Source organism: Lepidothrix coronata, unplaced genomic scaffold, assembly GCF_001604755.1.
Source record: "Lepidothrix coronata isolate B3197 unplaced genomic scaffold, Lepidothrix_coronata-1.0 Scaffold71, whole genome shotgun sequence".
NCBI classification, from domain to species: Eukaryota; Metazoa; Chordata; class Aves; order Passeriformes; family Pipridae; genus Lepidothrix; species Lepidothrix coronata.
The window spans coordinates 1397475-1421937 of NW_016690251.1; the positions used below are offsets into that span (position 1 = coordinate 1397475).

At 43.1% G+C, this 24463-nt stretch overlaps 1 protein-coding gene and 1 long non-coding RNA gene across 5 annotated transcripts in view; one reads left to right on the forward strand and one right to left on the reverse strand.

Annotated features, from left to right (window-relative positions):
* The window catches only part of CUNH20orf196 (chromosome unknown C20orf196 homolog), a 48027-nt gene that overhangs the window by 18131 nt on the left and 5433 nt on the right, over positions 1-24463 (forward strand). Inside the window, exon 5 of the mRNA XM_017818834.1 lies at positions 20161-21233. Coding sequence (XP_017674323.1) covers positions 20161-20681 — 521 coding nt within the window. The 3' untranslated portion in view covers positions 20682-21233. The remainder of the gene's footprint in view (positions 1-20160; positions 21234-24463) is intronic.
* Positions 1646-17966, reverse strand: LOC108499226. Of its 4 annotated transcripts, XR_001875468.1 has the most exons (4): positions 17581-17966; positions 12351-12438; positions 11502-11662; positions 9478-9493 (listed from the first exon to the last, which is right to left on the reverse strand). It is a non-coding gene; the product is annotated as an uncharacterized LOC108499226 (long non-coding RNA). The 4 variants fall into 4 exon arrangements; XR_001875466.1 differs by lacking the exons at positions 9478-9493; positions 11502-11662 and adding an exon at positions 1646-2921; XR_001875467.1 differs by lacking the exon at positions 11502-11662 and having other exon boundaries at positions 9363-9493.

A 24463-nucleotide genomic window follows, 5' to 3' on the forward strand; every position in this document is an offset into this window, starting at 1 on the left:
GTTTGGATATCTGAATATACCTGTGCCTTGGCTCCAATACTGTTTCCACCTGTGACAAAAGAAGGGAGCAAGCAATGGAGCAGAACCAGGGCCCATCTTCTTCAGCAGTGTAGGGACCAGACAAGGACTTGAACTTTGGGTGAGTACTGCAGGCCCCCACTGCTCTGCTTGCACAGCTCGCTGCTGTACACCCTGCCCTCTGGGCTTTCTGTCTCTGCACTTCTACTTGCACAAGGAGTAGTAATGCTGTGAGAATAAACACTCCCAGGACTATAAAGTGTATGTGATTGGAAATATAAACATATCAACTATCAGCTCAATAATCCAGAAGCCCTTCTGCCTAGAATGCTTTACCTGGAGTCCAGTTGTTGTGGAATAATGCACCTAGAAGGGTGTATTGTCCTTACCTGTGCCAGATTTCTTTGGCGGGAAGTCTGCAACAGTGAGAGGAACCAAAATGGACAAGAGATGGTGCACTAAGTAGCACCTTTTAGTCTCTGTTTCCTCTTCTCAGGATTGACCATAGATCTGAGTGATGCTTGGGCTTGCCAGATAGGTTGTTACCATTTAGTGCATGTTGTCAAACATAGCTAATTAGGCAAGAGCTAAGCTACTTACAGGACTTAAACGGTATCTAGAACTATATCTGGTTGGTCATAACTCACTAGATTTTAATATAGTTGTCTCTGCCTCTTCTTGCTGCTGTTAGTAACCTAGAGAAGAGGTTAATGTTATCAGTTCTGCATCTGTGCTATTGTGACTATGATTATTTAGCTCTTGCTTTTCTATAACAATATAGCTCTGTCTTTTTCTATACACTTTGCCCAAAACCATCTCTGTTTTTCCTCTGTGAGTGTTTGTGGGAACATCTCCTGTCATTAACATTAATGTGAACATTCCCTAAAGCTCAGTGCAGTCTTTAAAACATGTCCAAAGTGTGCTTTGGTGCATGTCAAGTCCTGCTTAAAGGCAAAAAACTAAGACAAAGGAGATTCAATAAACCATCTGTTGTACCTCAGCTCTACCTTGATACCTCTTGGCGCTGGGTGACATACATGTGGCATCCTGGAGAGTGTGTGCATCCAAAGGAGAGCATGGAAGCAAGTACTAGTGGCTTCATTTTGTGTGGTGTCTTGCTCTGTGGATGCCTCCTGAAACCACACTGCTCAGTGCCCATCCACCTGATGTGGATGATACAGTTAGTTCATTCAGTGGATTAATTTGAATAAATAAAACCTACTGCACTTTTTTTATCTGTGTGGAGGTCCAGACACTAAATGCACTGCAGATGAGGGCAGCTGGAGGGGCGTGGGTGTGGGTGCTTGGAAAAGAGTTCAAGCCTTGCTTTAGTCAGCAGTGGTCTGGGAAACAGCATTGGGAGAGTTAATATGGGGATGTTGGTATCTCTTGCTAAATGCTTTGTCAAGACTGTGGATTTAGAGTATTGCAGAATATTGTTACCTAGACATTCTGCTCTTGGGGCAATATTGCAGAATGAAACAGCACATTAGCTGTAAGAGAGTATTTTACTGGAATACTTCTTAGCTTGTTTCCTAGCAAAAAACTTTTCAAATATTCTCCCTTTCATATGTCTCAGTAATCTGTTCATCTGTTTTCATAGTATTTTTAATATTTTTACAAGACTGGGGAGTGTTTGGGTTTTTTTTAAAAGGAAATTAAATTGCTTTCAGCTTGGGGCCTTTCATTAGACACAGTCTGTAGCATGGGTCTCTAGCATCAGGAGGTCCTGATACTGGGCTGTAATTGAGTTTTGCATTCTGTCTGAGCAGAGTTCATCTCAAAAACTAAAATCTGAGGGAAAAAGTAATTTGTGCAGATGGTCTTCATAAAATAAAGGCAGATTAAATCTGGACCTGTCACAGAATTGCTCTTGCAGATGCATCTGCTGCAAAATAATTACCTCTCTTGAGCCCAGTAAGCTAATCAATGTCTTTTGTTTGTGTCTGCAGTGGAAACAATTAAAAGCTCATTTCCTGGTTTTTAGGTAAACTTACAGATTCTCTGATTTTTAGGGATAATTACATTCATTTTGATGTGTATCACAGTCCAAAGTGTTCCTTTTGGACAACTAGCTGTCTGTAATATAATTTACCAGGATGTAATTTCTTTTCAATCACTTTTTTAACTTGACATGGTCTTTTGCTAAAGAGTTCAAAATCATTTTGTCTCCTTCATTGTAAATTACATTTAAAAAGCTTAGGGCTTTTTGTAAAAACATAAGAAATGCCATTATTTGAATTTATTTCGAATTTTCTTTAAATTAATTTTCTGCAACATGAGAAAAAAATTCTGTAACATAGCTGAGAAAATAAACACTGCTACTACCTTAGTTGTAGTCTATGAAAATCTGCCTTGGGAGTCTGATCTCTCAAACACAGTGAGATGTGTGTGCTGGGTAAGTGCTGGCAGGTAGAGAGGACCCCTCTGAGAGGGGCAGTGGATGTTAGAAAGCAGCTACTGATGATGTCACTTAATTCCTGGAAGCACGTGTGAAATTCCCAGCGGACTTCCACTGAGGGATTTCCAGTAGAGATTTTACTCCGTGCGATTTGCCAGGTCCATCGGTATAGCTCAGTATCATGTTGTGGGTTCACAGGGGGATAAATCTCACCCCTCCATGCTGAAATTCCATGGGCAGGCTGGACAGTGGTAGACTGGAATGTGGTGCTGCTCTGCTCATGGCTCAGAGCAGCAGAACCTGCATCTTCCCTGGGATCAAGGCTACCAGGGAGCACAGGGAGGTGTGTGGTGCATCCATTTTCTGCTCCGAAGGCCGCCTTGGATCCTGGACCAGGCGAGCATCGCACCTCACATGCATGAGCTGTTTTAAGCATGGAATGCTCATCACACAACTGAGCTCTCAGTGTGAATGGTGTGAATGCTGCCACAAAGGGTGACACCTGGAAAGGAAGCAGGACAAACTGATGACATCATTTCTGCCAAACCTCTCTGCAAGGTAGCAAACATGCCTTTCCTCCTGCTTTGCACAATCCCTGCTCCACCAGGACAGACCACTCTTTTACTATCTTCATTTTGACTCAGTGCTGCCTGTAATGTGTCAGTGTTTATTGACCATGAGCAGATTTAAATAATTTAAATAGCTTTTCCCTGTGCCTTCTTTTCCTTGTGGCTTGGCAGGAGCATGAATTGTTGAGGTGAAGGTTAAAAAAAACCACCCAAACCCCAAAAAATCCACAAGGTCTTTTAAGCTCTATAGTACATGGCAGTGATGATACAGTTGGGTTTAAAAGGAAGTAACAAGATCACACCCCGTGATTAACCTTGCATGCCTTCTTTAGGATGGCTTCACTTTGCTCTTTGTCCTCTGCTTGTGCTTATATGTTGGCATTAAATCAGAAGTGCTGCTGTCACTAAAATACACCTTTTGCTTCCACCTCTGTTTGAATACCTTAATCTCTGAATTGTTTCAAGACTGTGCTGCAGCAGACCGACCTCTTGTTTTTTATTATAAAGAATAAGTGACAGTAGCTACAGAGGGGGCAGTGAGCCTCTGCACAGACAGACGGATATTTGTTTTATTTTAATTCTCAGTGACCTTTATTTTATCCTGATTCAATTGCTTACTCAAGGGCACCAGCATTTTTTGTGCCTTTAATGCATTAAACATTTTTCCAACTAAAGGAAGTGTCAGATATATCTCTTGTTGTCTTAAGAGTCACGATTAACCTTCAGCAGTGAATGTGCCCAAGAGGAAAAATGTGAAAGCGGAAAGTGGATTTGTTTGTAGAGTGGAGAAAATAAAAATCTCTTGTGCTATGAATGTACCAGTTTTAAACCCTCAGAGCTGAGGGATCCCCAAAAAAGTCAATTTTATTTTCTGACAGCTGTTCCTGACTTAATTTAATTAATGGGAAATGTACATAGCCACCTTTTTTGTAAGTTAATAATGTCCAAGTCATTTTTGAATATGAGCATTTTCTGAAATGCTTTTGTTTGTGTACCTTGTTTAAGAGGCTCGAGTGTCTATACACTGTGCAGGAGTGTCCTGTGTTGCAAAGGTACTGAGATTTTGCAGATGGTTTGTGAGAAAATAAAAGAGATTAAGGAAGCAGGTTGTCTAGGTAGTGGAATACAAATTAACTATTTATATCCTCATGTTGTCCACATTGGATCTGAAAAAACCCTATTAAGCAGCCTTTGAAGACCAATCCCAAAACTTGAGCTGAAAATGTTCACTGAAGCCTTTGTTTCAGAATTCTCTGTTTTATTTGTAAATAACACAGATGTATTTACTACAGTCACAGAATCCAATCTGTTTGAATTATTTTATCTTTAGGCCTCCTAAAACAAAATTCTTGAGCTGATCATGAACTTTAGGGATTAAAAATAGTTTTAAAAAAATTACCTCAATGTATGATCTGCTAATTTGTCTGGACTGTCAAATCCCACCCACCAACCAGTGTCAAATAAGAACCAGGAGACTTTAGCTTGTACTGGAACACAGCTGTCAGGAATATCTTCAGTTCAGATACAGGGAGTTGACCAGTGGTAAACTTCCCATTTGATTTGCAAAAAGGAATCTACCTTCACTATTAAGGGTCTGTTTTATATCATACACATATCATACTATCCAATTTTATCATTGAATAAAAATGTCAATTTTAAGGCATTCACTATGTTAAATATTTGCTTTTTCCTTTGAATAGGTGAATGGCTATATTAATATGATTAATATTATTAGTTATGTTTGTATTAATGTTTACCAGGAGTGCTAATCAGTAGTGACTTGTCATTAATTCATTGACATTTTTAAAAGAAGAGGAACTGTTACTTCTATGTGTGAATTTTCATTGTTCAAACACCACTGTGAAAAATTAAATTTCATAGCAGTTGGCAGATGTTTCCATTGCTGGTGTGAGTGAGTTTCACAGTTTGATCAAAATTATCTTAAATTTTCTGTATTACTTTCAGCCACATTATAATTTGACTGTAAGTAGAAATGGTCGATCAAGATTTGCACAGCTCTGTCATGCCAGATTTTTAGGTGGTGTTAACCCTCCTTTCTCCATCACTGAGAAGTCGTCTAGCAGTTCAGGATGTGCACATGGAAAACTTACCTGGTCCCAAACACTCCCTGAACAATTTCAGGGCCTGGATTGATTTTGCCTACCTAGGAATGATGAGCTACATGGATTTGAAGATACTTTGTTAATGAAACCAAGTTTTCAGGTTTCTGTAACCATTTTGCCCCTTGTTTCAGTTTCCACTTTGTAATGGCTCTTGCACCTTATCTGGTTAACTGGCTCCCCAAGAACTGAAAGTAACTAAACACCACCCTAGTGGGGTTTAATTTATATACACTTCTACCTTCATTTCAGTGTAGACTCAGTCCAAAACGTTCTCTTTTCAAAATTTTTTTACATGGGCCAGAACCTTTCTCAACAAGTACAGCAATATCCAGAAACATGTTGTCCTTCCCCCTGCTCCTTAAAATGTACATCCAAAATGCTCAGATGTCTTCACTAGTTGAGATTAGAGACGAAAAGCTCCCAGATTTGAGCAAGGCCACCATGTTGAAAGAATTTTTTGTTTCTTAAAGAATCCCCATCACTAGTCCAAGGATACCTTTAAACCCATCTAACTGGGGACTCCTGGTTGCATGCCTGGTAAGCTGGGTTGGTTTCTTTAGGATGTTCTTTAGGAACATATGTATGTTCTTTAGGATCATAATTTTCATGCTGTAGCCTCTGATTGTCTGGACTCTCTTTTATCTGTTAATTGCCCATTTGTTCAGCTTTGCTCATGTTTATTTTCATAATTTTTACTACTTGTCTTTTTTCCCTCTCTGATACTGTTTTGGAGAGAGGAGCAGTTGCAAGTGGTTGCACCTCTATTCTTGTTCACATGACAGAAGAGCAATGGGGATTGCTAAATGCCCCAGTTACATTGGTAACTTCACATTTGAAAAAAAAGCCATGCAATTTTGGGAATCTGATCAATAAGCTGCGAATTCTGGGCTTGCTGGAGTTTCCCCATATCTGTCTATCTGTTTCTGTAGTCTCTCTAGCCCATAATCAGAGAACAAGTTATAAACAAACATGAGCATAATTCATCTCACTACTCTGTTAGAAGTCATACAAACACTCTCACATCACCTCGAAAAATAGTTGGTGTGTTGTTCTTTACTACTTTTATTTATATTGTTTAATATATATACATGCGAATACCAAATGGATTATAATTTTTAAAGTTTTGTCTCTTTCCCTGTCCTTCTACTTGCATGATTATTTTTGAATGAAGTAGGTATTTTCAGTTAGGCAATCTTATGGCCTAAGGTGGGTGAAAATTGTTTCCTCTAATAAAGGAACATTTGAATTGCCATGACTTTCTCTGGTTTATCTGTCCTTCTGTTCACCTTATTTTGCAGGAATGAATTCATATTTCTCTCCACAAGTGTTTGTGAACATTATGAGATGTTTTCAAACTATGTGTGGCAATGCAAGATCTTAATATCTCTTGTGTGGCTTAAAAACATCTGGGATATAGAAGTGTGGTGAACAATTGGGTGGTTGCAGTAACTGTTTTTCAGTAGTTGAAGGTGTTGCTAAAAACTCCAAGGAAGTGCTTCATGCACAGCACCAGGCTCTTTCCTGACAAAGTGTGTGCAGCCTCTCAGGAGAGCCACATTGGTGCAGAATTGATGTGGGATAATGATATGGGATGGGCAACATGGAGTTTTATTTTGTTTGTTTTGTAAACAGGATTTGGGCTCTCACGTGCCTTCATAGTTTGTCCAGAGTTGTGCCCACAATTAATTCAGGTGAAATGTTTGATTTGGGGCAGAACCGAGAGGTTTGAGTGCACCCAGATCTGCTCATGGGTAAGAAGTTTTCTTAGAAAGTGGGACTGGTAGGCTGTACAGCCAGTTAGAGGGATGCAGACAAGTCTGGAGTGACTGAAACCTTTTACTGTCTGGCCTTTGAGGGCAAAGCTGAATTGTAGCAGGGAAATGCCTGCATTGCCAAGCCTTTCTCGTGACTGGCTGAGAGGTCAAAGTGAGGAGATAGGAATGGAGACTGCTCTAGTTGCTTGCTCAGTGATTTTTCTTCTTTCTAGTTTTTAAAGTCATACTGCTTTTTAAGGACTGTTTCCCTTCTGCTCTGCACTTTAGGTTTTCTTAATCTGTTCAGAGGCATATAAAGTATCACAGCCATGACACCACCTAAGGAAAGTTTGGCAGGGGATTGCAGCCTATTAAGGGCCTGAGGATTCACTCCCAATGCACTCCTTACATTATAACCATTTCCAATTTCAGTTTTCAGGTGCTTGGTTTAGTAGCGACAGACTGCAGAAAGCTGACTGATTAACGGCAGAAGACTTCTGTTCAAAACCTAATTTTCCATCAAGCTGGTTCTGATGGAAGAGATTTTCAGCAATTCCCTAAACAGCATGTACATAATTAAGAAAAAGCCCTTGTGGTTCTCAAGCCTCCAGCATTTGTGAATGGTCTGTAAATGTACCTATTGCTCTAGTCCAATAATCTTTTTATTCATTATTTCATTTTAAGTAATACTGCAGGAAAATTAGATGTCTTGAGTGTTTATTCAGTTTACTTTCAGAGTGGCAAGGCAAAATGTCACAGGCTAGTGATGAACAAATATCTCTGAGTTATTAAACTTGTATATCTTGCTTGCTTCTTATTGTAATCTGTTCAGTTTGCATTTTCTGTCCCTTGAGATTTTCCTTGATGACTGATATATCTGACACTCTGGTTTTTTCAATGTGAGGATGTTTCATTTATTAGCCTGTGGAAAACTCATAGGTGGAGATTGGTATCTTGCTTCCATTCTTATTTTTGAGTCTGTTTTTTTCATTTTTTGATGGGTGTCTGATGCACAGGCTTCCTCTGGTAATGCAGAAGAAAAAAAGAGCCCCAAGCTGTGTGATCTCACAGCCCACACAGCAGGGCTATGGAGAGGACAGAGATGTAGGTCTGCTCTGCCAAGGCACTCCAGGCTGGCACACCTCTGCACAGCCTGTTCCATGCATGTAGTCACATCAGGCCTGCAGGGAGACTGGGAAAATGCCTTGCTCTACCTTCAGATCTTCACCAGAATATCAGTAGTTTTCTTTACCTTTGTACCTGCTACTGGCCTGTGCTTTTTAAGATTATTTCTTTGTGGGTTTTCCCTGCTTCTGCTTCTTAAACAAGAGCAAGCCTTTCTGTGTTTGTCTGACATGCAGCATATTTTCAGGAGCATGACACAGACAAGAAGCATGGTTTTCAGATCATCTTGTTGCAAATAAATTCAGGAAACTATCTCTTCAAGTGTTCCTCTGTAGTTCTTCATATAAGATCAATCCTGACTGGAGGTAAAGACCTTTGATCTGCAGACTGCACATGTTCAGCTATTTCAATCCCATCTAGAGAGAATCAGTCCATCTGTAAGCATTTCTTGTAGTATTCCCACACTTATGCTTTTGGCCTTAGACAGAAATGAAAGATCAGGACCTTAAAATCTGAGAACCAAGAGGTACCTCTCTTGTTTTTCTGTTGTACAACTTACAGTGATCTGCTGCTGAAGAATTAGTAAAGTTAAAGCTTAGATAACATTGTTTTCCAAAGAGCTAAAATATCTATGGCTTCTTTTAAATTTGGTAAGAGCATCTGTGTATTCAGCGCTCCTGAAAAATCAATCCACTGATTTGGGATGTGAACCTAAATAATAAGTTGATAGAAAGTTAACAAACTCCCACAGATGCATTTGACTAAGAGACACACAGGTGTGCAGGTTAGAGGGAGTAAAGAATTGGGAGGAAGTTGTGTTTAAGCCAGCCTGCACCTTCTTCTGCCTTATGTGACTCAGTTTCCTGCCTTCATAGGTTTTAGAACATTTTCTCTTCCCCCCAGCAGCTGATCTGTGGTACCCAGGCATCAACTCCACATCAGGATTTAGGTTTCCAAGTGCAGGGCCTCCCATGAACATGACTAATGAGACTGTTATAGGTCATAACTCTTTTCTTCTCAAAAGTATTTACGAGTAGTATAATTTTACCTACAATTCAAGAGGGATGCTTAAAAAATACCTTACTTTGCAGTGTTTTCTTGGTCAAAAACTGCACTTCTGCCTATGATTCTCATGTCACTTGTGTCCACAGTTGTGCATAACTGGTTGGAAGCAGAGCTGAAATGCCTGTGAATCTCTTCAATGGAAACTATATTTATGTTTGTGGGTGCTAACTTTGTAATGAATTGGACTTTCAAGTGCTGTAATGGCAAGGGAAGGCAGTGTACACTGAACAACACCCCACGCCATCTCCCTTTCCAAGTTCACACAATCTTTAAATAAAGCAAATATTTTGCTAATTTTTATGTGATATGTTGGTCTTCTAGTCTGTTCTTCTCATTAAAGAAACACTGTCATGGCAGGCTCTTCCTCTTCTATTTTAGCTGAATGAATAGCATCATATTCTGGGAGTTTTTCCCAGGCAAACTGTCATGCATGCCACTCTGCAAGGAGATGCAGAAGGTAGAATTTTTGTGAAGTGATTTGAGACTTGAGCAGTTGATCTCCAGTGAGAGCTGTCTGCTTATTCCTACTCCTGCTAAAGGCAGGAGTAGCTGAAGATTGTTGGTCCTCGTGCTTTCTGAAAACGTGTAACTGAATGAAAGACAAAGTGTTTCATATATCAAGAAAGGATATTGCTTTGGGTTTTCTTTTCTTTTTTAATAGTTGTGAATACAGGGATATTGTCTTACTCAGTAATACTTGTGATCTGTGGCTGCTTCCTGTCATTGTTGAATATTTCACGGTAAGTGGTGGTTCCCCTCTCTTTATTTCAGCCCTATCCTCAAAAGTGGGTGTTTGCAGCACACAATGTGCTGCCTGCTGGGCCCTATTCTTGCCTCTAGCAGAGGGTTCATTAAAGCCCCAAAGAATGGGATTTAATAACTCTTCCAGATTTTTTTTTGCTAGTCTGCTTTTAGTTTCGGCTCGCAACTTCATCAGTTCTGAATGGCCACGTCAGCAAAATCTCTAAAATGCAGTATCTTTCCTTTGTGTGTCTTGCCGGAAACAGGAAGGATTTCTCCCTTTACCTTAGAACTATGAAGAAAATTTTCTTTTCATCAATCCCTCTTCCTCTCTACAAGACATCTCCTCAGATGACTCGTTTCCCAAGGATTTTCTCAGCTCTTAGCTCAAGGGGTTGGCATAAAAAAATCCTTTTCCAGATTCTGGAGTTAACAAGCTAGTAACCAAACTGAGGGGCTGAATAAAAATTTCATCCCTCTTAGTTTAATAGGGTTCCCTAGGAAGTGCTTCATGTGTCAGAAAGCCTACAGTTCATGAAAAGCTAACTCTCTATAAATAATCAGCTGGGGAAAAAAAAAGAGGATAGACAAGACTGGAATTTACAAATTTTAGGCAGGAAAAAATATAAACAGAAACAACCACCGTTTGCTTCAGCTGTGCGATGTTAATCAAGTGGGAAAACTTCTTCAGGCACCGTAGAACACCGATTTCCCCCATAAAATTCTTTACAAATCTTAAATAGTGAAAATCAAGGCAGGCAGGATTGTTTCTCACCAGTTTCAAGCAGCAGACTTTTGCTTTTATTCTGAAATAGGATAAGCTTAAAGACAAATTTGATCTGGGGCTAAATTAGAGCCTTCCATGTATAAAAAAGCAACACTGGAAGTTACAGATTAAAAGAAGGAAAAATCAGTCATTTTATTTAAAGGCTTCTGCCTGCTCACAGGAGGACAGGGGTCAAATCTGATTCAAGTGGTAAGTCCTCCCTGTGGGCAGAGCGATGCTATGGTCATGGTTGTAAGGGACTTGATATGAGTGGATTGTTCTTACTTTCACCAACAGAGAAGGCAGAGAGGCCTGGCTTGGGGATGCTGGCGTTGGATCCTGTCTGTCCATAATTGAAAGCCCACTGAGATGTTTGGCTGTGGCTGAGGAGAGTGTGGTCTAGCACAGTATTGCTGTGTCTGTGCATATGAACTTGCCTGGTGCTGTTCTTACAGTCACTTCTCTGTGCTCTCCTAATGCCTAATTAGAAGCTGAGCAATTAGCTCAAAAAGCCTTAGCAGAGTTTCCTTTTGGAAATTGGTGCCTTTGGTGTTACACAGACAAGGTGAGTCTGGCTGAGTTCCCAAGGCATTGCATGTAATAGGAAAGCAGCAGATAGTAGCAGTTTAATAAGGCCCCTTGATACCCTTATCTGCTGGATAATAACTTTAATTGATAGTTAATGTTTTCAGCTGCATAAACATTTGTCAATTATTATTTAAGCTTCAGAGAAAGGTTACTCTTGATAATAGAATCTTTAACCTCAGATCTTAAGCAACTTTTTTAAAATCACAATTTGAGACAAATAGAATGCTTTAGGGCTTTTTTACTGGCTACAGAATCATGTAAATTAAACCACTAAATATACCTATTTGAAGAATTCTTAACTTTCCTATTTCTATTTTTAGAATGATTATGAGTTCCAAGGGAATAATTTACCTTGTAAAAATAAAATCTCAGGCGCCACAGTTGCGTTGCTGCCCATCTCTGGGATCTTTACAATGAGAGAAGTTCCTGTATGCTGTTGCACTTACAGCAGCTGTTCATGGACAGTTACATCCATTGGTCTGGGGCCTGGTTGAGGATGTATCGTCATCAGGCTTATGGGGCACAGTAAGTGATGGTGTTTATGATGCTGCTGCTTCTGCCCATTCCTGTTGCCCTGGACTGTGGGGCTTGGTTGCTTAGAGACAGACTTATGAGATGACAGTGGTGTTTATCTCTTGACTCTCAGCAAGTAAGGAGTGTTAATTTGTAGTTCATATTGTAGCCGACTTCCTCTTTGGTTTATTAAATCCAGTGTGTTCAGTGCGTTCTCTGAAAGCTTTCATTTAGCTGAGTTTTCCAGTTGTCTTAAAAGTATGGCACAGCAGGCATCGGATGTGAGCTCCCAGAGCAGGGCAGAGATTAATACCAAGTGTGACATTTGGAAGAGTGTCTAGGGGAATGCACTATGCCTGCATATTGCATTTCAAAAGCACTTTACCACTTGCCAGCCTTTTTATTTTTCTCGAATTTCAAATTCCTACGGGAGTTAGACTGAAAGGGAAGAGTTTTTATGCTTCCCTAAAATAACTGCTTACATCTTATTGCGTGCAAATTAACTCCCCCCTCCCCAACTTTTCACACCATAAATGTGCAGCAGACAGAATAAAAAAGCAGGGAACCTGACACAGTACTGAGCTATGCCCAGTGGAATTCTTCTGTGGCTGTCTCCCTTTTCTACTCCAATCCCCAAATTCCTCCAGCCTCTTCCTTCCCTTCTTGCTGCGTTTTGCCCACCCTTACCTTCTCCAGTTATCCTGACAGAGCAGCCAACATTTGCAGAGCTCCTGGCCAGCTCTCAGCCATGAGACAGATGTGCCTTTCCTGTGGGCTGGTGGATGAAGAACATTGCAGGTTATGTCGTGTGTAAAGCAGAGTCTCACAGGTATGATCTTGTGAGCTACAGTCTACTGCGTAATATGACAGGAGAAAGCCAGTTGGTGTGTCATGAGGGAGGCAGCAAAGTAGCAAGGCTTATTATGTTCTTGTTTTCACTTTCAGTTCACAATTTAAATACCCTCCAGGGATAAAATTTCCCTGCTTATAACAGTCATTTTAAATGATAATGTAATTGAAAATTTCATTTTTCCTTTGCACAGGAAGACAACAGCTGTTTTCTGCAAGGCAGAGAGGTGCACAGAGAAATTGTAATCTCTACCACAATTCTTCAATACTGTACAACAGAGGCTTTAGCATCTGTCATTTACTCAGAGTGGTGCATGTTTGTGCAGCACCTAGCAGAATGAGACTTGTTTTCTTGATATTTGTCTTTTTGGTGCTATTCCAATTGAAATGTAGTAATAGCAGTCCTACAGTGCAAATATATTGCAGTTCACGTAAAGGGATGTAATCAGCAGTTCATGCTTGGGTTTTTAACTGTTGCATTCAGTGGAAATGTTATTAATGCAAGCAAGGGAAGTAAAATTTTGTCCCAAAACGTCTAGCTTTGCAATGTCTGAGTACTTAGGTATGCAATACCTGGCAGGCTAACAGTGTGAGACTGGGGGAGAATGAGCTCCTGCCAAATTCGTCCTAAATTTCTTCTTTCTTCCCTGAGCAGAGGGGAGTTGCATTACCATGATGATACGTGCACTCTCACTGCAAATTAGCCAGGTGGAAAGCAAACAAAATGCTTTTCTCTGCATTAGCTGTCTCAAGTGCTCAACACATGTCATTGTGAGGTGCATGGGCATGTAGGGAGTTCAGCTGTGACGTGGGACTTGTCCCTGCCTCTCATAGAGACAGATGCATCCCAGAAATCATGCAATTTGGCACAGATTCATTGTCAGTTGGGAGCTCTGCTCAAGCCCAAGTAGTATCACCTCTGCTTGAGCTTTCCCATGCCATATGGACATGTCTGATGGAAAAGCAAGAAGGGATTTTCTAGGAGTAGTGAGAGGGCTCTAGCAACTCTCAGGGAGGTCATCTGTGTTTACTTGTTTTAGCACTTCATAGCAACCACAAATGTATAAAGACCCTTCCTTATTTGTGGATGATTGCAGTCACCCCAGGTACATCCTGGCAGGTTGATAATAAAAGAGAAATAATACAATCTGGGAGAACTTCTGCATGGCCCTCTAAAAAAGGGATGGGTACCACTGATCAAAACAATGGGTAACTTTTGTCCTTCTTGTATGACATTGCCTGTGGATGTTGGGAATGTGTTGACTTTTAACTGTTGACAAGTCACGATGGAGAGAAGACTCATGGGTAGAAAGAGCTTAGATACAGGTGTCAGTCCAGGGCAAGAAGTGGCTGATTTTGTGACTGACAGAGTCTTCTGTCTTCCTCTCTGATGGGAAGCTTATGTCTGTGATCTCTTGGCATAAAATCATGATGGTGCCTTGGGCAAGACAGTATTTTAAGCTCTGACATCTGAGTCCATAGCTGGAGTTTGTCTTCCCAACTAGAACATAGGGATGAGACCAGGCTTGCTAGGGATGAGCCTAGGGGTGACATGCCAGAGTTAGGGACAAAATTGGTAAGGAAGGCCAAGGAAAACCTCCATTCTTTATTGGACGTGAAGGGGAATATAGTCACCAAAGATGAAGAAAAGGCTGAGGTACTTAATGCCTTCTTTGCCTCAGTCTTTAACAGAAAGATTGGTTATCCTCAAGGCAGCTGGCCCCCTGAGCTGGAAGCAGGGATGGGGAGCAGAATAGACCCCCTGTGACCCAGGACGGGGTAGTTAGTGACCTGCTGAGCCACTGAGATGCTCACAAGTCTATGGGACCAAAAGGGACCCATCCTAGGGCACTGAGGGAGCTGGCAGAAGAGCTTGCTAAGCTGCATCAGTCCTGGCTAATTGAGGAAGTCCTAGATGACTGGAGGTTGGCCAGTGTGATGCCCATCCACAAGAAGGGTCGGAAGGAGGATCTGGGGAACTACAGGCCTATTGGCCTGACCTTGGTACCTGACAAGGTTAGGGAGCAGATCATCTTGAGTGTAATCACATGCAGGACAACCAGGGTATGAGGCCCAGCCAGCAGGGATTGGAAAGGCAGGTCCTGCTCGACCAACCTGATCTCCTTTTATGACCACATGACCCACCCAGTGGATGAGGGAAAGGCTGTGGATGCAGTCTGCGTGGACTTGACACCATGTCCCATGGCATTCTCCTGGAGAAGTTGGCAGCCCATGGCTTGTACAGGTGCACCCTTCTCTGGATTAAGAACTGGCTAATGGAAGGACCCAGAGAGTGGAGGTGAATGGTGCTGCATCCAGTTGGTGTCTGGTCACTGGTGGTGTCCCCTAGGGATCAGTGTTGGGCCCAGTCCTGTTTATTATCTTTACTGATGATCTGGATGAGGGGATCAAGTATACCCTCAGTAAACACCAAGTTGTGTGGGAGTATTGACCTGCTGGAGGGTAGGAAGGCTCTGCAGGGGGATCTGGACAAGCTGGATAGATTGGCCAAGGCCAACAGTATGAGGTTCAAAAAGGCCAAGTGCCAGGTCCTACACTTTGGCCACAACAACCCCATGCAGCGCTGCAGGCTGGGGGAAGAGTGTCTGGAAAGTGGTCCAGCAGAAAAGGACCTGGGAGTGCTGGTTGACAGCAGGCTGAACATGAGCCAGCAGTGTGCCCAGGTGGCCAAGAAGGCCAATGGCATCCTGGCCTGTATCAGGAACAGTGTGGCCAACAGGTCCAGGGAAGTGATTCTTCCCCTGTACTCAGCACTGGTGAGGCCACATCTCGAATCCTATATCCAATTCTGGGCCTCTCAATTCAGGAGGGACATTGAGGTGCTGGAGCGAGTCCAGAGAAGGTCAGTGAAGCTGGTGAAGGGTCTGGAGAACAAGTCCTATGAGGAGCAGCTGAGGGAGCTGGGGTTGTTCAGCCTGGAGAGGGGGAGGCTCAGGGGAGACCTCTACAACTACCTGAAAGAGATTGTGGCCAGGTGGGGGTCAGCCTGTACTCCCAGGCAACCAGCAACAGGATGAGGTTTAGGTTGGATGCCAGGAAGAATTTCCTCACAGAAGGGGTGATTAGACATTGGAATGTGCTGCCCAGGGAGCTGGTGGAGTCACCATCACTGGAGGTGTTTAAAGAAAGACTGGACATGGCACTCAGTGCCATAGTCTAGTTAACATCGTGGTGTTCTGTCATAGGTTGGACTCAATGATCTCAGAGGTCTTTTCCAACCTAATCGATTCTGTGATTCTGTGATCACTGACTTTACAACATGGGGATGTGCTCTAGCATCATCTAGTCAACATCGGCTTGAACTTCAGTCACTACCATGAACATAAAGGCTATTTGTATGTCTCCAGATTAACTTAGTTCAAAAAAATTACTTGCTTTTCTCATTCTCATAGTTTTCTTGGTCCTTGTTTAGGGTGACACAATGGAGGCACACAGAGAAATTCAGCCCTGGCTCCAGGTTATCCACAGTGTGTGCTCAGTCAGATGGCTGAAAGAGGCCAAGGGCTGAACCATTTAGAGATGAGGTTTGCTGCCTTACTGAACATGGCTGCTCCAGTAGTGTCCAACACCTGAGAGCACCAGAGCAGCTCTGTGTGGGTATAGGATTGGCATTCATTTTGATGGGTTTGGACTCAAGCTCCATCTATGCAAGGAGTCATTCCTAAGACATAGGGCAAATGATTCCTGCCCAAACCAAGCAACTAATTGCCCTTTTCACAGAACTGCTGATGACAAACCACTGTGCTTTAGCTCTCCTGTACTCAGGTCTACAGTATAAATCTCCCAGTCCCTCAGAATAGGATGGGCCTTTGTGTACTGGGTGGGAGGGGAACCACACACTCAGGGTTCCTGGGAAGGCAGTCAGACAGTAGGAGAGAGTAGGAGGCTTGTACAAATCCAGCTACAGACGTAACAGAATTTCAGCTGCTGGCATCCAGCTAAGCCCCTGCAAGGCATAAAGACAGACATCACAGCAACACCAGCTCTAGTGAAGCAGCTGCACGGATCACTGCCCACCTGAATTAGGGGGATTTCTTTCCCCAGAAAGCCAGCAGTGTCACTGCTGTTTGAAGGATATCTTATTTTACAGTCTGACTGTATGTGCATGAACACAGTTATACAGAAACTCAAACAACTACGTGAGCTGCTTTTGTATAAGTGCAAATAACAATATGGCAGAACTGTTGCATTACTGAAAGTGGCCCAGGCCCAAAGCAGGATTTGGTTCTATGCTTCGGGCAATGGGGTTATGTGCTGGTACCAGATGGAGCTTTTAAATTTTCATCAGCAGGTTTATGAACAGAAGAATACCCTTTTATCCGCCCCCAGGTCTTTTACTAATAAGGTGCAAATGCTGAACTTCAATTAGCATGGAGTGGAAGTGGAGATGAAATAATACACTTTCTTACTGATGATTATTTATCATGTGAGAGTGAAATAGAGATATGAATAATGACCTGTTTCAGGTTTTTTGAGCTTTTCTGTTGTTTTTTTTTCCCCCCTTTAATGCTTAGTAGTATAATTGTGTGAAAATAGCTAAAAATAATGAGCCAGATTCTCTGGTGATTAAATTCTATTACAGGCAAACAGAGGGAGAGTTTTGAGCCCTGCTCATCTTTGCATTGACTTCTGTAGATGCTGGGCCAAGCCAGGACAGGGGTGTGTGACAGCTGTGTTGTTCAGTTCGCCATGGAGGTATTTTACAAAAGAATTTACAAAACAACATTTTTCCTGCTGCTGAGAGATGGCCAGAGAGGTCTAAGCTTTGCAGCAACATTGTGCATTATCAGGGAATCCCAGTTTTCTTGAGGAGTGCAGGTGCATGGAGAGGCAAAGGGATTGATTAATTGAGTGCTGTCTTTGCCTTTAGCAGCATGTTTGCTGGCCTACAATGTGTGCTTGTGTGCTGTACATGTGCCCCAGATGAGAAGCTTTTTCTGGACCCTGCAGACATCCGGCTACTCTGCTTGTTCCCTGTGCTTTATGAATCATTCAGGTTTCAACAGCAGTGTCAGCTCTTTAGAGGGCGTTGAGTGAGGTTCTCTACCTTAACTGATATCTCTTAGGGAGGAAAAGGTCAGTCTCGGCACATAGTTGGAGAACATATTGGGAAATTGTCAGGAAAGCTGAGGAAAGGTGCAGCTTTGTGAGGTATAGATTGCTTGTGGGAATTCTACATCCAAGCCTTTCATGTCACAGAAACGTAGAATCATGGAATGTTAAGGGATTGGTATGGACCTTAAACACTACATAGTCCCAACCCCCCTGATATGTGCAGGGACACCTCCCACTAGACCAGGTTGCCCAAGGCCTTATCCGGCCTGGCTTTGAACACTGCCAGGGTTAGGGCATCCAACCCTGTTGGATGTCTTGCCTTAAGGAGGCTTTGCTGGAAAAGTAATCCATTGAGAGGATAGGGTCTACTGTTGGAAAACAGAGATACATAAATTTGAATAGTAACTGAAAGAAAACTGTTCTCCCAATAATAATAATTGAGTATGTTGTGATGAGTCAAACCCCAAAATATACCTCTGAAATACTTACTGGTCTTTTCTTCAATGATTGTGCTTCAACAGAGGGTGTCTGCTCTATAGGCCATTCTGGCTTTAGAATAAAATAGCGTAGAATCGTTTAAGTTGGAAAAAAACCTCTAAGATCATTGAATCCAACCATAAACCTCATAATGCCAAGCCCACCGCTAAACCGTGTATTCAAGTGCCACGTCTACACATTGTATAAATACCTCCAGGGATGGTGACTCAACCACTTCCCTGGGCAGCCTGTTTCAATATTTGAGAACCCTTTCCATGAAGAAATTTTTCCTAATAGCCAAACTAAGATCGCGGGAGAAAGGCAGAGCAGCATTGCAAAGGTCTCCCCTGACAACGTGAAACCAAGAGGAATTTTTCTCTTACCCTGGTCATGTAGGCTCGAGACTTGTAGCTGGAGGCAGCTGCTGCTCTTTTACAAAATGTGGCTGTGAGCAAGAAGTAGCAAGAAGACAGCACAGGGGTTTGCAATTGCCACAGGGCTCTTGAGTGCAAATGCCACTTGATTCAATTATCAGAGATGCATGAGGCTTCAGTTCTAGCTTAGCATAGGCACCAAGGCTGAGAGATTATTGAGGAAAAATGGATCTGTTCTTTGATTTGCCGTTTTTATGGCATATATCATTGTTAAAAGAGGGCCACTAAGCTTTTCTTTGTACTGCGTTGGAAGTGACACGTTGCAAGAGGAGAAGTTCTATTTAAAATTGCATAATCAGAGATGAAGTGAAATGGAAGCGAAAGATCAAAGATAGGAAGTAGGGAGAGAAAGAAAGAGACCATGTACAGTATGGCTACACAGACATCTGAATTTCATTTTAATGAATCTCTGCTCAGGAAGGGAAGGGTAGCTGTTTGTGTACCAGGAGGGAAAGAACAGCCTTCTGCCACACACTGAGATTTTCTTTGAACATCATCTCTTACCAAAATGAAGGACTGCACTCTGCTTCATATTTCACAGAATTAGAAAAGACCAAGCTATTTTCCGATTCCCTGCATCTTGCTTATGTAACTTGCAGATGACAAGGCTGTGCAACCTCTGGCTGAGCCCTGGAAAATTTCCTTGTCGGTGAGTCAGGTGCTTGGCAAACAGTCTGGCGCAGAGGGCTTAGAGATGACAGTGACGTTAGAGGCGTTACCTGGGTACCAGAGCCCAGTTCGGAGTCTCTTTATGAAGGCTCTTCCTACTAGAAGTGTGCTGACCATCTTGACACTTCCTACCAGAAGTGTGCTGACCAGGCAAAGACAAGATGGCAAAGACATCTTGTCATTGCCAAGTGTCTCTGTTCTGCTGTATTGTGTCTCTGCTATGTGTGTTAATTCTGTGAAAGTACAAAGCATCTGCCTGGATTGCACTGAAGCAGAAGAAAGCCACAGCCCTGACTGTTATCTAGAGATGTGGGTCAGCAAGGAAGGTGGGAGAAGAGCTAGGCAAGAATGAGTCCTCAGCCTTTATGTGAATTTTATCTATAAAAATTCTTTCAGGGTGTGGGAATGACATTTAGTGCAGCAGAGCTGCAAAAGTGGGACTTCTGGGGAAGCACAGGGTCCCCCTTTTGAGTCTGCATTCCGAAACTCCATGCAGTCACCGTAACAGCGTTGGTTTGGAGGCTGTAGATCTGACTGAAAGCTAGAGGACAGGATTGCATGTTGTGCTGTAGGACTTAAGTTGAGAACTATGAAAAGGGAAGGATTAGACCCAGGGATGAGGGGAGAAAACTGGAGGGGAGAAAGAGATGCAGAACTGTTTCAGCGGCAAACCCGTGGGTCAGCTGCAGTAGATCCCAATTACTATGTCTTTGGAAGTATGACTGAGAGGAGCCAGGAGGTTTGTACCACCAATTAGGTTCAGTCACTGCAGAGTGTCAAGGCTGGGACAACTGTGAGATCCCCAAATACAGTCCATCCTATATCAATCTATGCAGCAAACCTCCCTGGCAGTCCAGCCACGTTTAGAGCAATACTTAGCTCGGTGGTGCAAAGAGCCTTTTTGCCAGACTGCAGTGGGACGGGGACAGAAAGAGATTTTGCCACAGGGATGACCTGGTGACTAATGATTTTCATTGATCATATGCTTGCAGGAGAGAGCAATCTATCATCTGCAGTTCCTGCAGGCTTTTCTGCTGAAGGCTCTGAGAAAGCAAACGTGAGATGTTATCCAAAAGCAGGGCTGTGTGAGCCCACAGAACCTGATGGTGCTGCGCTCTCATGGATGTACGAACATGACAGTGCTGAAGACCCCAGCATCAGGAAATCTCTTGATGACTTCTACAAGATGTATTGCAAAAAACAACCAGGGAGAATGGATCCAACTTACGAGGCTGCATCACGGTGTCTGTCACGGAAGATTTCGGAGCTGGCAAACCGGGATGGAACGAAATATGCATCACGTTGCCTGCAAATGGCACAGTTGGTCTTGAACAGAGACGGGTGCAAGATCTTTCCAAACCACCCCCCTTCTGCCTGTTTTTCAAAGCCAGCTGAAGGAGAAGTCTTGTTGGAAGACAGAAAGAGAACACCTGGGCTCTCAGATGACATCCTCCAATTCCTCTTGAAACAAACACAGGCAGAACGTAGCCCTGATGTGTCACACGAGAAGTGAGCAAGACAGTGGTTTGTTTCTGTCATTGGAGCTTTGCTTTCACTCTAAAAAGAGGTGACTTCCTTAGAAAGACACTCTTCTCCTGGCATCACCTTCAACACCAGACACTCCATGGAGGGGTTCACCTGGAGCAGACCTTGCCACCTTGTTCTCTGCAGGGCAGCACTGCACAAGGAGCACTTGTGGTCCCCATGTAACTGCTTGGGACGTGTCACTAATTGGGATGGGTGATGCAGTGTTTGTTGCTGGGACATCAAACATGATAATTTAAATCCGCCAGGCTTTTAAACTGACCTACATTTCTACCCCAGCTGAATTGTGGCCCTGCCTAAATTCAGCCTCTGTGTAGGCATGGATGTCCAAGTGCTGTTGATTAGAACAGACTGTTTGAATGAACTTGGCATGGTATGCCCCAGACCTAGAGAGAGAAGCTTAATATTTTATTCTGTTCCTGGCTGATACTGTAACATGTATGCCTCCACTGGGATGCCTGTTAGCTGTATGTGTTTACCTGCAGACATATGATCCCACAGATCATGACTGCAAATGCAGGTGAGCTTTTCCAAGAGAAGAAGTGTGTATGTGCGTGAGAAAGAGAAAATACAGTTTCTGAGCATGTTCCATGACAGCACTTCTGTCCTTTTTACCATCAACCCTCCAACAACCTTCAGTTCCTTTCTGTCTTTCATGATGGTGCTAATGAGATCCCTGGAGGAATGTTCCCTTTAAAATAAAACAGATCTCTCTGAGTCCTAGAAGGCTGATGTCAGTCAGCAACAGAACAATGAACCCCCACACAACCACTTGAGGTCTCTCTCTTGGAGGCCTCCTTGCTCAGTGGCTTCTTTGCTGCCTTGCTCCCTCTGCCAGGCAGAGAAATGTCTTTGTGCTTATTTTCCACCCACTGGCTTGTCCCCTGAAAGAGAGGATTGCTGTAGTGATGTTGCTTGCTGACTGAGGAGGTCATTCTCCAGTGTGGATGTGATCAAGGTGACAGCATATGGGCAAAGAAGAAAGGATGGACAGTCAGGGTCTCAAAGGTCAATGTTAAGGTTCCCGGCTAATGTGGTTACTCCAGTACAGCCACACTGCTTGCACCAGTTTTAGTATTTGATCTTCAGCGTTTCAGTTTGGAGACAGCCCTTACCTTGCCAGCCCAGTTGCTGAACCCTCTCATCAGTTCCCTTTCCACACTGGCCAGATATCAGGATGGGTTTTGGTGTTCATGCACATCAGATTCCCTGCTTCAGTTTCACACAGGGCTGCTATTCCTGCCTTGCTGCCCCTGGCAGATTGGCACAGCAGCTGTGCTCTGCAGGTGTTTCCAGCAAAGGCAATGGAAATTTGGCTGTTAACTTTAATCAGAACAGGAAGAGGCCCTGCTGGCCCAGCTGGCTGCAAGTTATGGCCAAGGTCTTAGGACTTGGTGCAAAGTCTCTTTGCAAATAGATTTATACTGGAACTGCCTGGTTTAGTTTCCTGTCCTTGAATCATCATGGAACTGATACATCTGGCTTCTTGGTGGTTCCACTTGGTGTTTTGCTTGCTTGCTTTTATGGCAGAGGTGCTGTACATGTGCTGGAGGGCACACAAAATATTGAAGCAGACCCTCAGCTGCTCCCCTGCTACTCAAGTTAATGGTGCTTGGGAAAAAAAAGAGTTGAGATGGGAATGCATCAAACTGTGGCAGCAAATAAATCCACAGGTGCTGGTGTGGCAGAATCCAGATGAAAGCATCCTGCGGGCAAAAACTATAGACAAAGGTGATACCAACTAGTTTGGCAATAGATACAGCTGGAAAAAGGAAACATGCTCCTGAGTGTGCTGTCAGTAATTACAGTAACACTACTGGCCTCTCCCTGCCAGCTCTCATTGCTTAACCACCACAGATCTGTCACAGCTACAAGGGCATTAATACTGTCAGATATAGGGATCTATTGCTAAGGATGGACAGGGAGGAAGGAAGGTCTTCAGTGTGAATCAGATGGTGTTGCTTTTAATTTTTTGCCAGCATTTATGCTGTTCCACACAGTTAAATTAGTTGCTGTGCAAAACCCTTTAACTGCCGTTTGAAGGGAAATAACCTCCTGGGAAGAGAGAGACTGAGAAATCAGAGGTCTGCATCTGAATCCCTTTAGTTGCTGTATTTGGTTTAGTGATGAATTGGTCTGTGGTTTGGGTTAGCTTTGAAACCATCTGGTCTCCTATTCAGAATTTTCTTTAAAAAAGACCAAAGATGTGCAATTTCCACAAAGAAGGCTTGCAGCAAAATACGAAGTTCCTGTTCCTTAGGAGAGTCCTGCTGCTACTCATGTCTGAGAGATACCTACTGGGGTTTGATGGAAAAGAAGCCCTAATTGACTCTAGTATGACCCCAGATTAGCTCTAGAGACAGACTTAGTTTTCCCCACTCATAACAAACGTGAAGTATCTACCTGGAGCCCCTCTTTGGGGTGTACACAGGGTGCTCCTCCTGAAGCCTGATTAACCTGAGCTGCCATAATTTTATCCCCTTTTTGAATGAGATATAAAAACATTCAAGGGAATAGCTGTTAATTTGTTATCAAGTGTTTTAAATGATGGCAAAATGAGGTGATCTTTCTTTGGAAGAGGCATGTCCACACAGGAAGTTAATCTGGGGTCCCTCTGTGGGGGGATCATGCCGCTTCTCTGCACAGAGGGGAGGGAAGGCACCTCCAGTGAGCTCATTCTTCTGCTTCAGCTCCTCTGGGCTCTTGGGGCTGCACAGCCACTGCCTTTAACATCCCAGTTTTCTCATTAGAAATTTCTGGGGCAGCAAGAAAAGAGATAAGAGGACTCATTACTCTCGAACCCTTTAGGTAATGTGATGTAAGCAATAACAAAATAAAGAATGGGTGGTGGCTGCTGAAAGAGCATGAAGATAGATACTGGCAGAGGAGAGCGTGAAACTGTTCAATTTTAAAGACCAACGTAGGCAGAACAGGCTGGATGCAGCTGAAAAATCTGGATTATGACTCATATCTACAAATCTTGGCTGGCATCTTGCAGAGGACATGGTAAGCTCTGTGCTAATGAAGCATGCAGTCTTTTGAAAAGTTTGCACCCCTTGCAGTCAGGAGTGCCTGCAGTTTTGTGTGCTGCTCACTTCCAGTGTCCTGGAGGTATGACCATCCATGGCTTCTTCGAATTGAAAAGACAGTCTTTTTGCATGTGGAGTACCAAGAGTGGTGCGAAGCCCTCACAGAAGTGTCCTGTGTTCTGTCCATTTCTCCCCAGCCCGTGCAATAATCTCTGGGAAACTGAGGTTTTTTCCTGAGGAGTGAAGTGCTTTCCTCTCTCTCTCTGGCTTGCCCTTAACTTAGCTTTGACACTTCTATAGTTTCAGCACTTATCAGAGCACAAATCATCCTCTCAGAGGCCCTTTGCTGTTGGGTTCTCTCCATTCACTTTGTTTGCTTCTCTGACCCACCCCATCATTTTATTTTTCTTCTCCACTGCAGTATGTAAGGCAGGAAATAACCTGGTTTCCTGAAGGTGAGGAACCAGGTAATGCTGGACCGCATTGTACCCAAACATGCTCCACCACCGTGAGCTGCTTTGGTTCAGCTTTCAAAAGCAGACTCAGCTGTAAACACTGAACATTTAGCTGCCAGGCAGAAACATGCACCTGAAGTTACAGTCTCCCTGAAACTCCCCTGCCAGTTGATGCCTGTGCTGTGTGCTCACTGGTCAAGGTGTCCTGCAAGTTGCCCCTTTGTGCAATAGAAAACGTCCCTCTGAGTTGTTGTCTTTCCCCTGCT